The sequence below is a fragment of the Vulpes vulpes genome, chromosome 9, assembly GCF_048418805.1.
Source record: "Vulpes vulpes isolate BD-2025 chromosome 9, VulVul3, whole genome shotgun sequence".
NCBI classification, from domain to species: Eukaryota; Metazoa; Chordata; class Mammalia; order Carnivora; family Canidae; genus Vulpes; species Vulpes vulpes.
In genome coordinates, this window is record NC_132788.1 from 106,657,453 (window position 1) to 106,670,807 (window position 13,355).

At 53.0% G+C, this 13,355-nt stretch overlaps 1 protein-coding gene and 1 long non-coding RNA gene across 3 annotated transcripts in view; both read right to left on the reverse strand.

Annotated features, from left to right (window-relative positions):
* Positions 1 to 501: 501 nt before the first annotated feature.
* The window catches only part of CHAF1A (chromatin assembly factor 1 subunit A), a 28,239-nt gene continuing 15,385 nt past the window's right edge, over positions 502 to 13,355 (reverse strand). For both annotated transcript variants that reach the window (XM_072721736.1, XM_072721735.1), the window contains exons 8-15: positions 11,307 to 11,533; positions 10,580 to 10,748; positions 10,347 to 10,427; positions 9,388 to 9,480; positions 8,067 to 8,319; positions 7,097 to 7,587; positions 1,592 to 1,688; positions 502 to 981 (exon numbers count right to left, since the gene is read on the reverse strand). In XM_072721736.1, the coding sequence (XP_072577837.1) occupies positions 881 to 981; positions 1,592 to 1,688; positions 7,097 to 7,587; positions 8,067 to 8,319; positions 9,388 to 9,480; positions 10,347 to 10,427; positions 10,580 to 10,748; positions 11,307 to 11,533 (1,512 nt within the window). In that variant the 3' untranslated portion in view covers positions 502 to 880. The remainder of the gene's footprint in view (positions 982 to 1,591; positions 1,689 to 7,096; positions 7,588 to 8,066; positions 8,320 to 9,387; positions 9,481 to 10,346; positions 10,428 to 10,579; positions 10,749 to 11,306; positions 11,534 to 13,355) is intronic.
* LOC140593974 (uncharacterized) lies at positions 2,374 to 2,838 on the reverse strand. Its single transcript, XR_011994502.1, has 2 exons — positions 2,749 to 2,838; positions 2,374 to 2,498 (listed from the first exon to the last, which is right to left on the reverse strand). It is a non-coding gene; the product is annotated as an uncharacterized lncRNA (long non-coding RNA).

The window sequence follows — 13,355 nt, forward strand, 5'->3', positions numbered from 1 at the left end:
TCAGTTGAATCCGGTGGATGCTGAACACTGACATGGCAGGTGCCCCTTTCCGCGGGGGCAGCAGGAACAGAACTCGACAGAGCGGCCAGGAGTCCAGGAGCTCTACCAAAACCTGCCACCACCACCCCGCCCCCCGCTCCAGGCTTCTACTGCGGGGCCTATCACAGCCCCAACACAGGGCTGCTTCAGGCACAGGTGTGGCCCAAGCCAGATGTCAGCCCGGAGCCATAGTTCCCTAACAGGTGGGCAGGAGGGACAGACCAGCAGAAGCACTTTCTGGAAGCTGCACCTGGAACGAGGACAGCATAGCGGTTGAGGATTTCACAGCAAAGGACTGGGATGGTGCTTTTGCAAGGGGTAACCCTTTCTACAAGGACAGACCACGCACGGGGTAGGGGGTGCACACCCACCAGCACAGCACAGAGCGGGGGCCCGGCCCCAGGTGATGGAACATACCCACTCTCGAGAAACGACATTAGAAAAGACAACAGATGCACCGGGTCAGGGCTGGACAGTAAGTTTATACACACCCACATCAGGTCTAGAGCCGCAGGGGGCTCCAACTCATTTACAAGCATCTCATCACAGCACCTGCTTGGGGGCCCGCAGGCGCAACCGGGCTGTCCCCGCACAGGTCCTCACATCGCAATAATGCTTTATTAAAAGGAAGATTAATATGCAGCTTTGGGGGGGGGGGATTTTTACAAGTATTAAAAGGAACAAATCAAACATCCTATATAAAACTTTCCAGACCTCCAGGGAGGTCTGCGAAGCAGGACAAAGTGCTCTTTACACAGGACTCATAGGACTTTCAAGTATCCAAGAGGCGTTTGTGAATGCCCTAACCATTCTACATACATACACCGGGCCAGCGGGGCACTCAGCAGGGGCCGAGCGAGCTGGCAGGCAGGGGGCTCTCACTGGTGTCCATTCCCACGGACCCCCCAGTTCCAGAAGTGGTTCCACATGGGGCCTGGGCCTCTGCAAGGCAAGAGAGGGAGGGGGCTTTAGCTGGCTGTACCCCTAGACCTGGTAGGGGCCTGAGTCCCTGCCCCCACAGCTCCCCCTTCCGACAGCTACTTGCTCCCAGCCCTCAGACCCTGTCCCCTCCTGAGCTCACCTGGGAAGAGCCAAATGCTGGCCCCCCTCACCACCCACTCCGCTCCCCTCCCCCTCCTTCAGGTCTCCCTGAGGCCCATCTACAGTCGAGGCCACTCCAGGACTGTACCGCTCCCCTCCCAGGACTCAGCCCATGGGTTGGCACTGCAGGCGCAGTCCTGCGGGGTCTCTGGGAGGCCTCCAGAACGGCGCCACGCTGTGGTCAGCACCCAGCTGCCGGCGTTACCATACCTATTTCTGCTATGGCTACCGCAGTCGTCCTGGGGTGCACACGGCAGCTTTCAGACAAGTCAGATCTTGCAGACCCTGGACCAGATCCCCCTGCCTACACCTGGCCAGCCCGCACAGCGCCTCCTGAGGTCTCTTGACTCAGCCCCTCAGTTTACAGACAGGTGGTGTATGGGAATGAGAGGGCGTGCATTCTTCCTTTCCTGCCAGGCTGGTGAAAGAGGAGTGTGGGGGCCCTTCTCACCCCCAACATCCGAGATGTCCAGGATCACAGAGTCGCCGTCCTCCTCTTCCTCCTCCTCCGTGTCTGCCTGGAAGCCATCCAGGTCCCCAGCTCCAACCTGGACAGACAAGGGTGCACCGGCCATGAGCAGCAGCAGATGGGCCGCCGGGACCCTGCACCACCGCTACCCGTTCCGACAAGTTTAAGGTGACTGCTTGAGAGCCGGTGAGCAAAGGAGCCCTGTGCGGGGAGAGAAGGTTCCCTCAAAGGACCTCATTCAGATCTCTGAAAATGACCACCAGCCGTATTTACATTACAAAAATGATTTGCCAACTGTTCCTGAATCAGCAATCTGGGTTTCTGGTTTGGTCTGAAAGAGACAGTGATAAAGGACCCACTTTCTCTTGAAATAAACAGCAGAGAACTCAGCCCACCAGCGTCTCCTTCTCTGCCCAGGGGCTCAGTCCCTCGGCCCGGCACCCAACAACTCTCCTGCTTAGACCACTTTGGCCTGGGACGACACCCCCTGAGCCACTGCGGGCCGAGGGCAGGCGGGGCCTCCACTGAGTGCATAATTTCCACCGACTTTGCTGAGCTGCTTTTGCTGGCTTTCAGCAGAGGGGACAGAAAGCGTGGAAAGGAGGACCAGTGTTAAACCCCGACCACCCCTACAAGCACCCCTGCTCTGTAACTGAACAAAGAGCTGACAGAGGCAGAGATGGGCTTATTCAAAAGGGGGACTATTTCTCAAAAACACTCCTGAAACCAATCCCTCTGCTACAGAAACCTGCCTTTTCCTGGAAAATGGGGGACAGCACAGGACTCTCTGGTGTGCAGACCGCTGCCCTGGCGCAGCCCCACGGACCCGAGCACAGCCCCCAGAGCAAGCAGCGCTGTCACAGGCAGGATGCCAAGGGCACCTTCCAACCTCCTGTTTCTTTTTTTTTTTTTAAACATTTAATTTTTTTTAATGTTTTTTTTTTTTTTTTAATTTTTATTTATTTATGATAGTCACAGAGAGAGAGAGAGAGAGAGAGAGAGAGGCAGAGACACAGGCAGAAGGAGGAGCAGGCTCTATGCACTGGGAGCCCGATGTGGGATTCGATCCTGGGTCTCCAGGATCGCGCCCTGGGCCAAAGGCAGGCGCCAAACCGCTGCGCCACCCAGGGATCCCTAACCTCCTGTTTCAACACAGGCCGGCTCTCAACTCTGCTGATCGGGAGGTACTTGGTTGTGTCTGTCAAGGAAAAGGAACAGACCAGATGTACTCAGCTCTCCCCGCTCACGGGCCCTGCAGACAGGACACGCACGTGCAGAGGAACAAGGCTTTCCCTGCAGTCCGCATCTGCAGCCCTCAAGGAGGACTTGCAGGACAGGCACTCAGCCCCCACCGGGAGTCCAGGGGACATCCTGAGTGCCCCTCAGCTGCCACTACTGCCAGCAGGGGCCAACGGCGTTTAGTCACGACAAAGAAATTAATTCCGTGACACCTCTTCAGGGTCATTTTGATCCCAGTTGGTTTTTGACCTAAAGGGAAAATTGGGCTCTCCCCATCTTAGAAAATTGAGGCCCAGAGCCTGAGTCACCCTGGGCCACACGAGACTTCTGGCAGCAAAACTGGTGCCACGCCGCAGCCCGTTCATCTTACTGATCGTAACACCTTGTGAACACACAGAGTGTTGGGACTACTGTGAGTTCAAAAAGATTTTAAAATTCCCACCAAAAAAAAAAAAAAAAAAACAAAACCCCCCCCACAAAAACCAGAATTTAAATAAAAATTTGGAGAAAAATTTAAATTCCCACAAATTAAAAAAGCCCAACCCAATCTAAAATATCCGTGCAGGGGCAGCCCGGGTGGCTCAGCGGTTTTAGCGCCTGCCTTCAGCCCAGGGCCTGATCCTGGAGACCTGGGATCAAGTCCCACGTCGGGCTCCCTGCATGGAGCCTGCTTCTCCCTCTGCCTGTGTCTCTGCCTCTCTCTCTCTCTCTCACACACACACACTCTGTCTCTCATGAATAAATAAAAAAATATTTAAAATATCCGTGCACCTTTATATGTACCCCCAGGGGTACAGAAGCATCGAGTCGCGGCTTTGCCGAAACACAAGTGGAAGCACTCCATACGCTCCCGGGCCGCCAATCTTACCTTCTAGAAGTTTACCTGTGTCTTCTGCTTTTCTGTGGGTGCTGTGCAGTGGCGGGAGCCCTGCTTCATGCATGCCCCAAAGCCATTCTCCCACCTCATCCTTCTAAAACAGACCTGGAATTTTGTGCATGGCTGCTGGCCAGCCTCATTACCCAGTCTCTCCTGCAGCCGGGGAGGCTGTGCCAACGGATTCTGGCCAGACTCAGGTGGAAGGCTGCTGGGGAGGGTTTCCCTTTACAGCTAAATAGAAAGTCTCTGCTGCCTTGATCCTGCTGGTTGGAAGTGTGACAGCCATTTGTGACCACGATGACAAAGGCCACACACCAAGGAGGGTGTAGGACACAGGGAGCGCCTGTCATTGGCAGGAGCTCAGGACCCCTTGTTGCTGAGACAAACCCCCATGTGTTGAAGCTGTGATGTCAGGGCCTGTTACCAGCGGCCCAACACCAGGGACCACTATGCAGAGCAGGGGCGACACTAACTGAACATCCCCAGAAGGCAGGGTCTCAGGGCTTCCCTCCCTGCAAGGCACACACTGCGTCACCACCCACCCACCCCCTGCATCCCGGGCCCATTACATGAGATTTCCTAAAGGGCTTCTGTTATTATTTTTAAACCTTTATTTTAGAGAGAAAGAATGCTCATGTTTGTGAACAAGCAAGCGGAGGGACAGAGGAAGCGGGAAAGGAGAATCTCCAGCAGACTCCACTCTAAGTGCGGAGCCTGATGGGAGGGCTCAACCTCACAAACCCCGAGATCACGACCTGAGCTGGACGCCTCACCGTCCAGGCCACCCAGGCTCCCCTCTGAGGGGCTTTTATGATGCAGACGTCAGGGGTGCCTGGGTGGTTCATTTGGCAAAACGTCTGCCTTCAGCTCAGGTTGATCTCGGGGTCCTGGGATGGAGCTCCGTGTCTGGCTCCGTGCTCAGCAGGGAGTCTGCTGGAAATTCTCCTCTTCCTCTGCCCCTTACCCAGCTTGTGCTCTCACTCATTCTCTAAAATAAACCTTTAAAAATAAAGTAAAATAAAACGCAGACTTCGGGTTCCTCACTCAGACCTACTGAATCAGAATCACCGGGTCCAGCATGCCCAGAAAGGTTTTAGCCCACTCTCTAGGTGGTCCTTCTGCCCAGAGTGTTTTAGAATGCCGGGTGCAGCAGGTAAGCCCCACGGGGGGCCTACAGCATGGTTGTTTGCTGTGTGGCCTTCCGAGGAGCCCCCAACACTGCTAAGCCTCCCCAAGGCCCCACGGGTGTGCAGAGGGAGCAGAGGGCTATTCAGGCGTGTATCATCAGATGAAACCTATTTCACAGATCCCCAGACACACACTTTCTCATGCATCCACCTGTCACCTGGGCAGGCACTGTCACCACACTAGTTTAACTGGGAGTTTTTTTCTTTTCTGGAGGCTCCGCAAGATAACAAAGCATCTTACTAACAAAATGTACAGACTCACATAAAGCGCCCAGCACAGTACACAGCATTTGAAGAAACACATAATAGTGGCTAAAACCACTGTCCTCCATGCAAGCAGATCAGGCAGGAACACAAGAGAGGACCACCCCGGGGGTAGGGGGGAGCCGCGGTGGAGCTCAGGATGCAGCCATGACTGTCACATGAGAACATGTGGGACTCCACAGCCACGGACACAGCGGGGTCCCAAGGGAGGGCTGCGGGGCAGATGCCTGCAGATGCCTGCACGTGCTGCACACATAAAGGGACAAACCAGGTTGCTTTTCAGCTCAGCTATTTTCAAGCTGGGGTTCCCACCACTGGTTTCAACTGGAGCTGGCCACACTCGGGGTCCCTCTAAGACTGTTGGGGTAACAATAATACGGCCCATGGAAAGGTTCTCCCACTCAAACACAGCTTGAACACCTAAGAGATCTAACACAGCCCATCACCTGGGCTGAGGCTCAGGGAAATTAGTATGTGCCTGTCTGAGGCCCCAACTCCTCACCCAGGAGGCTCCCCATGAGGCAAGGTACAAGCTGTGTCCACAGGTGGGCTGGAGCCCTGTACCCGGCCGTGTACTCAGGCCAGGGACAGTCACAGTTTAAGAGGCATGTTTACAACGTATCCAAAGCATCATCCACCTGTGGGCAGCAGGGAAAAGGCCAGGCCTCATTCCAGGAGCAATTTCTCTGCCTCCCTGTTCTGACAGCCACTTTATTTTCTAAGCTGAATGGTGATTCATGTCCAGAAGCAGCGAGCAGGAGCTGGGGGGCAAGAGGGCGTCACCACCCAGCCTCCGGGACGTAGCTTATGCAGCTCCCCAAGCCATACTCCCCCGCCCCCCCCAAAAAAGAGGGCACTGGACAGAGCCGGAGAACCAGCTCTTAAAAGACACCCTCATCTCAATCTCCTCATAAAATCCAGTCTCTCAAAATCTGTAACTCTGTAAGATGCCTAAGATGACCCAGGGCTCACTACGCAAAATAGGTTTCCAGTAAGAAGCGACGCGTGAAAGAAACGAAACTCCTCATAATTCTATCCAGTGAGGAAAAAATATATATATACCAACATCAGCGAAGGCTGTGGCTGGGGACCCCTGCCCCTCTGAGCACGCAGCCGGCACTGGAGACTGCGCAGCACGGTCACCCCCAGGTCCCGATGCCCCGCTCCTTGCACTTGCTCCCGTGAGCGCGGCCCATCTGTGATTAGGCAGCCGTTCGTGTGACAACTTCCTGTCTGTGCTCCAGTTAGATGGGTTCTGCTTGTCACTGTGCGTGCAAGGTCTAGCAGAGGCCCTGGTGTAGCATAAATGCTACATCACTAGGGTAAGTGAATGTGAAAACAAAAACATAAAAAAAAAAAATGGAAAAAGTAACTACACGGGACACTGGTAGGGGCTGAAAAGAAATGAGCCACCGGGCCAGGCAAAGACATGGAGAACCTTCGAGGCAATCCCTGAGTGAGAGAAGCCAGCCTGAGAAGGCCACATGCCGTGTGGTTGCAAGTCGGGCAAAGACAGAACCAGAGACAGTAAGTGGATGAGACTGGAGGGAGGGACGAGGCGAGGACACAGAGCACGGGGGGATGTGTAAGTCAGTGAAGCTCTGTAGGAGCCACAGGGGTGGACACCCGGCATCACACAGTCATCCAAACCCATAGAACGTAGAGCACCAAGGGTGACCCCGACCATCAACTGGGGACTCTGGGTGCAATGACAGGTCGACTATGCCAAACGCACAGCTCTGGGGCTGTGTTGATAGAGGTGGAAGCCGTGCACGCAGGGGCTGGGCAAACGTTGGAAATTGCTACACTTTCTGCTCACTTTTGCTGTGAATCTAAAACTGCTCTAAAAAATATAAACTTTATTGAAGTTTAAAATAAGCCCCTGTGGGGGAGCCGCCCCCACCCCACCCCACCCCTCACCTGCCCGTCGTGCCTGCGCTTCTTCATGAACTGCGTGATGCACATGCTGCCCGCTGACTTCCGCTTCAGCGAGACGGGCGTCCCCTGGCTGGGTCCTGTGGCGGGGACGCTGCCACTGTCCTCCCTGGTGGCTGAGGGCACCATGGTGACGTAACTCCACTGGCACGGCACAGGCAGGTGCTCCTGATCAAAGCTCTTCAGCACCTGGGGGTGGACGTACCAGCACATCCTGAAATCAGGCCTCTTCTCATATACTGAGTTCTCAGAAATTATCCGCTTGAGCCTGGCCTTGGAGGGGACGGTGGTGTCCTCGCTGGTGGTGGGGGTCTGTGGGCGGGAAGAGCCGGGGCTGGCCGGGCTGGCAGAGCTGCTGTCAGGACTGCCTGTGTCCTTGCCGAGCAGCCCCCGGCGGCAGCACTCCTGGAACTCTCGGATGATCACTTTGCTTCCGTTCACATTCCCGTGCAGCAGTGGGAGCAGCTGGGCCAAGACTGGCGGGGGAGATAGAGAGAGAGACAGAGCAAACATTGCACAAGGCTCCCTGGTCTGTCACCAAGGTCAGAGACGCGGTCAGCTTTGGGGTGGCGGCTGCAGGAGGCCGGGAAGCCCAACCTTCTCCAGGCGGGATTTCTCTGGATAAACTAGCACGCCTCACGGTGTGTGCTTATTTCTCCCTAGTCGGGATCACCACACTCTCCTTCTGAGCCACTGGGCCTCTCCGGCTTTGAAGAGCAAGGAGGCACAGTCCTTAGGGATATGTGTGACCTCGGGCGGGCCAGGCACTCTGGGGAAGCGTGTTAAGTAAAGGAGTGCCCAGACTGCTATTGTAGTGAAGAACGAAAAGATGTGCTCAGCAGGCACTGGCTTTTGTTATTTGTTCACAGGATCCAGTCACCTAATAAAGTCTCCCTGGGCCTAGGACAGCTAGAAGCCTGGTCCCCTCCCATTCCCACCAAGCACAGACACTCACTCTGCTGGTCTCTCTTCTCATGTTTGGAGGCCTTGGGTGTCTGCTCCTCCTCGGAGGGGACTGTCTCCAGAAGGCATGCCGTGAACTGCTGCAGCACCTTCAGGTCGGCACCACCGTCCTTATTAGCCGCCCAGATGCAGCCGATCTTCACAGGCTGCAGCACGCGGAACCTCTTCCCCTTGGCCAAAAACTCGTCCCACTCTTTGGCCTTCAGTTTCTGGCGAACCTTATGGTTCTCTGGGTCAGCACACTCCTTGCAGGTTGGAGAGCAATGCTTACTCAGGGCGCCCAGGCCCCTGTGCCCTCGCCTCCCGCCTCCCAGACACCAGGAGGGAAGAGCTTGCTCATCCGCCATCAGGGCTGCTGCACCCTGCACGTATCAGCTCCCATTGTATCCTGCACCCCTCTTCCTAGCATTACCATCTGGGAAACAGCAGAGTGCTTTCCTAGACTCCATGGAGACAGGCACTTATGCCCTGTGCTGTTTGTTCAGGATGCACCGTCCTCTCTGGCCATGACTGGCAGTCTCAGGTACTCTCTTAACCTCACCAGTAAGCTACTCAAGGCCACTCTGGATTTTCTGGGGAGGGTGTGATGCCAGGGTCATGCAATCAGCAACCCCAAATCCCACGCCCAGTTCACCCTCAGGGCTAGGCCCCTCCCACGCTCCAACACCGCACTTAAAGACAGAAGACTCATGGGCTCCACAGACACACATATGAGGTATCCCTCCCCCTGCATCTGATTTGGAGAGACAAAACCATTCCCCCAGTCATACTTCCAACATTTCTCCACCACCCAAGCACTGCGACCTGAAAAGCTGTCCGAACCCTAAAACCAGCCCATTCAAAGTTTCACCATCTGGCCGAGTCTGTCTAGAATGTTGGTGACAAGGGTTGGGGGATGCCTCAAAGGGACATGGAGGAACCATCTGGAGAGACGGGAAGTTCTAGATTTTATTTTTGGCGACAGATTTACAAATGTCAATCATTAAAGCTCGCTGTGCTCAATAATTAGGATCTGTGTGTTTTCTTATACTTTCATCATGCCTCAACTAAGAAACCATAAAAGGAAAAGGGGTTTAGCAGTCTGACCCACACACCTCCCAGCCTCTCTAACTCAGCCTTCTGCTCATGCGGTCACCACCCCGGGAGTCTCTCCTACCTCTGCAGATCCCACTACCCTCCCCAGTAAAACTTAAGTCCAGGTGCCTACAACCCCATAGATGACTACTTGTTGGGGTCACAAACAGGCTAACAGCCACTAAGCTCGGTCCGGCCGAGCTCTCTCAGGGACAGTCACCTCCCAGCTCATGCCTCACCTCAGTTACTCCCTCGTCCTCAGACAGGTACCCATGGGGCACGAAAAAACCATCATCCTCATCTTCATCCTCTCCTACTTCATCATCATCATCCTCAAAAAAAAAAAAAAAGTTCATAATACATAGCCAACAAAGTATGTCTCATTTAAAATGTTAACCTGCGGGAAATCCCTGGATGGCTCAGTGGTTTAGCGCCGCCTTCGGCTCAGGCCATGATCCTGGAGTCCCAGGATCGAGTCCTACAACAGGCTCCCTGCATGGGGCCTGCTTCTCCCTCTGCCTGTGTCTCTGCCTCTCTTGTCTCGTGAATAAATAAAATCATAAAAAAAAAAAAAAAAAAAAAAAGTTAACCTGCAAAAAAAGAAAAAAAAAGGTTAACCTGCAAACATCTAAGGAATGAAAAGCCATCTACTGCCTTGGGCATCATTCTTATGGACACCTCAAGGGTTGGGAGAAATCCCATGAATGAATCCCATTATTTGACACTGACATGGGAGTCGGGTGGAACACAGGCAAGCATGCCCCACTTAACAGGGTAGACGCTGCTTGGTCCCACTGCCAAGTGGGTTAGTGTCACCAAATAGGATTTTCAAGAGAAGTTGAAAACCTAGTTTTTCTTAACTTCTTTTTTAACTTCTTTTTTTTTTTTAAATATTTATCTATTTATTTATTTACTTATTTATTGATTTGAGAGAAAGAGTGGGAGGGGAGAGGGAGGGGCAGAGGGAGAATCTCAAGCAGACTCTGCACTAAGTGCAGAGTCTGCCATGGGACTCAATCTCAAAACCCTGAGCCAAAATCAAGAGTTGGACCCTCAACCAACTGAGCCTCCCAGGTAGCCCTGAGATCTGGCTGAAATTTCAGATGACACCGCGGGTCAAAGGCTGGCTGTGAGTGAACTCAGCCTAGGGCCTGCCTTGGCCTTCTGGGGGAAACCACAGGTGCAGGTGTGTGCTTACCCCCTCACTGTGGGACAGGGACTCGCCTGGCTCCTCCTCTTCCCACTCCTCGTCACTGTCCACCTCATAGTCCAGGAGCTTCTGAGAAAACAAGGATGCAGGGCGTCATGGTTGTCTTTCAGGGGTGGCAGAGCAGAAAAGCTACAATGCTTATGAAATCCAGGAGACCAGTGCAAAAAAGGCAAAATGAGAAGGAAATGTAGAAAGGCAGGTGAGGCTGGACCATTGCTCACCCTGTCTTGGGCCCAGGGGTCCCTTGGATGGATGATGGTTGTCTTCTTATTCCACGTTCCCCAGTACGCTGGTCGATGATTCTCAGAAAACTGTAGGAGCTTCATCCTGCCAAACTTCTTCCTCTCAGGAACACCGTCGACCTTGCCGCTCTCCACGATCACCACATCACTGAGAAGGAAACCCAGTAATGTGCCTGTTACACAACCCACCCGCTGACCACCCAGGCTTCCCAAAAAAATAGGCCATCAACATTTTACCATGATGGGTAACCAACCACCTGCTCCCAAGAAAGCTAAGGGACGTTTATTCCAGGGACACAGAGCAAGGAGGAGGGAGAAACAAAACTGCCAAGTTGCTGGCTCACAGCATTTACAGAAGTGGGGTCGTGGAGAGTAAGCAGATCAAAGAGAACAGTGAAATGTCCTTCCCAGGAGGCCAGCATAGAAATAAGATCCCCTCTCTGAGAGACCAGGAGGCCAAGCCAAGCAGTCTGCACTGTGGCTTTTGGCAAAGCCACTGCACACGAGACTTCAGAAGCTCAGGGGAAGCCAAAAAAGCAAGGTCTGAAGGTTCAGGCCTTAGGTCCAGGATGGAAGACAACTAGCCCTTGGCCACGATGAGCCAGCAGCGGGCCTAAACCCAGAACTCTGCCTTGGGCCCTCCAGGACTTTCCAACTGCGCTCTGATTTCACCAACAGGCAAAAGGCTGTCTCCCCACCCACTAACCTGTTATAAATATTCGTGTTTCGATTTGAAACCACGGTGGGTCCGGACCTGAGGGGCTGACGGCCTTTCAGATCTTTCAGGAAGGAGAATTCACCACTCTGTTGCTGGAGGAGCTGGTCCAACTGATCACAAAGGTCTTGGTCAAAGACAGTCCGAAACCGAGGGGCGAGAACCATGTGCTCTTTAATTTCAAAAGGGGCAAACTTCCCACAAGAGCCGGCCAGGGTCTGAAATGGAGAAGAGGATGTGATAGCATGCTTATGAGAGGGGACGCCCACCACTCAGCAGCCATGAGGGTGAGATGCTGGACACATGGCATGTGCACATTGCTTTTCACATTCATCCAGGTTGCTAAATCCCAGGAGACACACAAAAGGCTACACCCTCCGTGATGTCATTTATACTAGTTTCTGGAAAAGGCAAAACTACAGGGAGCCAAGTGAGGTTACAGAAATACTCTAGACCTTGAGTATGGGATGGGGGAGCACGGGGGTGCTGTGGAGTCCATTGTCAGAACTCAGCAAATGAGAGAATTTTACATAAATTACACCTCAAAAAACATGGCTTTTTAAAAAGAAGGGGGTGGGCTACATTAGGACCAGAATTCCCAGGTGAGGGAACTGAGACCCCGGGGAGACTGACCGCTTATCCAAAGCCAAACCTTGACAACAAGATGACTTACAACCCAATCCCATCTCAACACTGAAAGCGGACACACAAACCTGACAGGTCGGTGCCTTTTCCCTAAGAATTAACCGCCACATATTCTGGTGGGTTTAGTTTGCCCCTCAGAGTTGCTTTAGCATCTCCCATGTCGGTCAGTGGATCCCAAAGCTGGCAGCACAGCAGGACTTGGGGAGTCAGGAGGAGAGCCTAGATCTATAAAGCTCAGTATAGGAAAGCCAGCCTCTGACCCCATTGAGGATAGAGCACTATAGCAACAGCCTTCACCATGGCCACACAGCAGGACATCTGGAGGCTGCTGAAAACCTCAATGCCCACACCAGGGATGGGATCCAGGCTCCGTATTTTTGTAAAGCTCCCTGGGGATTCCCAAAACAGAGCCAAAGCCAAGAACCACCTCACTAATGAACAGGTGCTGGGATGTCAGGCATCCATATGGGACAGAGTTAGGGCCAAGCCCATATGACCAGGAACTCTGGTCAAGCTAAGGAACTATACATAAAAAAACAAACAAAGCGGGGGGGATCCCTGGGTGGCTCAGTAGTTTGGTGCCTGCCTTTGGCCCAGGGAGCAATCCTGGAGTCCCGGGATTGAGTCCCACATCGGGTTCCCGGCATGGAGCCTGTTTCTCCCTCCTCCTGTGTCTGCCTCTCTCTTTCTCTATGTCTATCATGAAAAAATAAATAAATCTTAAAAAAAAAAAAAAAACAAAAACGAACAAAGGGGACTGGCTGGCTCAGTTGGTAGAGCATACGACCCTTGATCTTGGGGTTGTGAGTCTGAACCTCACGTTGGGTGTAGAGGTGACTTAAAATCTTTAAAAACAGATGAACTAGAACAAACAGTAAAAAAAACAAAAAAACTAAGAAAGAGAATGTGTCTGTCAATGGCTACAGGGTAAACAAGGCTTTGTGACCACAAGCCCACTGCCATAAAAAATTTATAATGTTGACATTAAAAAATAAAATTTCAGGCAGCCTGGGTGGCTCAGCGGTTTAGCGCTGCCTTCGGCCGGGGGGTGTGATCCTGGAGACCCGGGATTGAGTCCCACGTCAGGCTCCCTGCATGGTGCCTGCTTCTCCTTCTGCCTGTGTCTCTGCCTCCCTCTCTCTGTTTCTCATGAATAAATAAATAAAATCTTACAAAATCAAACAAAAAAACCATAAAATTTCTGAAGGACAAAAGACACAATATACAGGTTAGAAAGCAAGTAGCAGACTGAGAGGGAGTATCTACAGCATGTGTCACCAAGAATGAAAATCCTGGCTGTGGGTGGCTCAGTTGGTGAAGCATCTGCCTTCAGCTCAGGTCATGATCCCAGAGTCCTGAGATAGAGTCCTGTATCAGGTGCCTTGCTCAATAGGG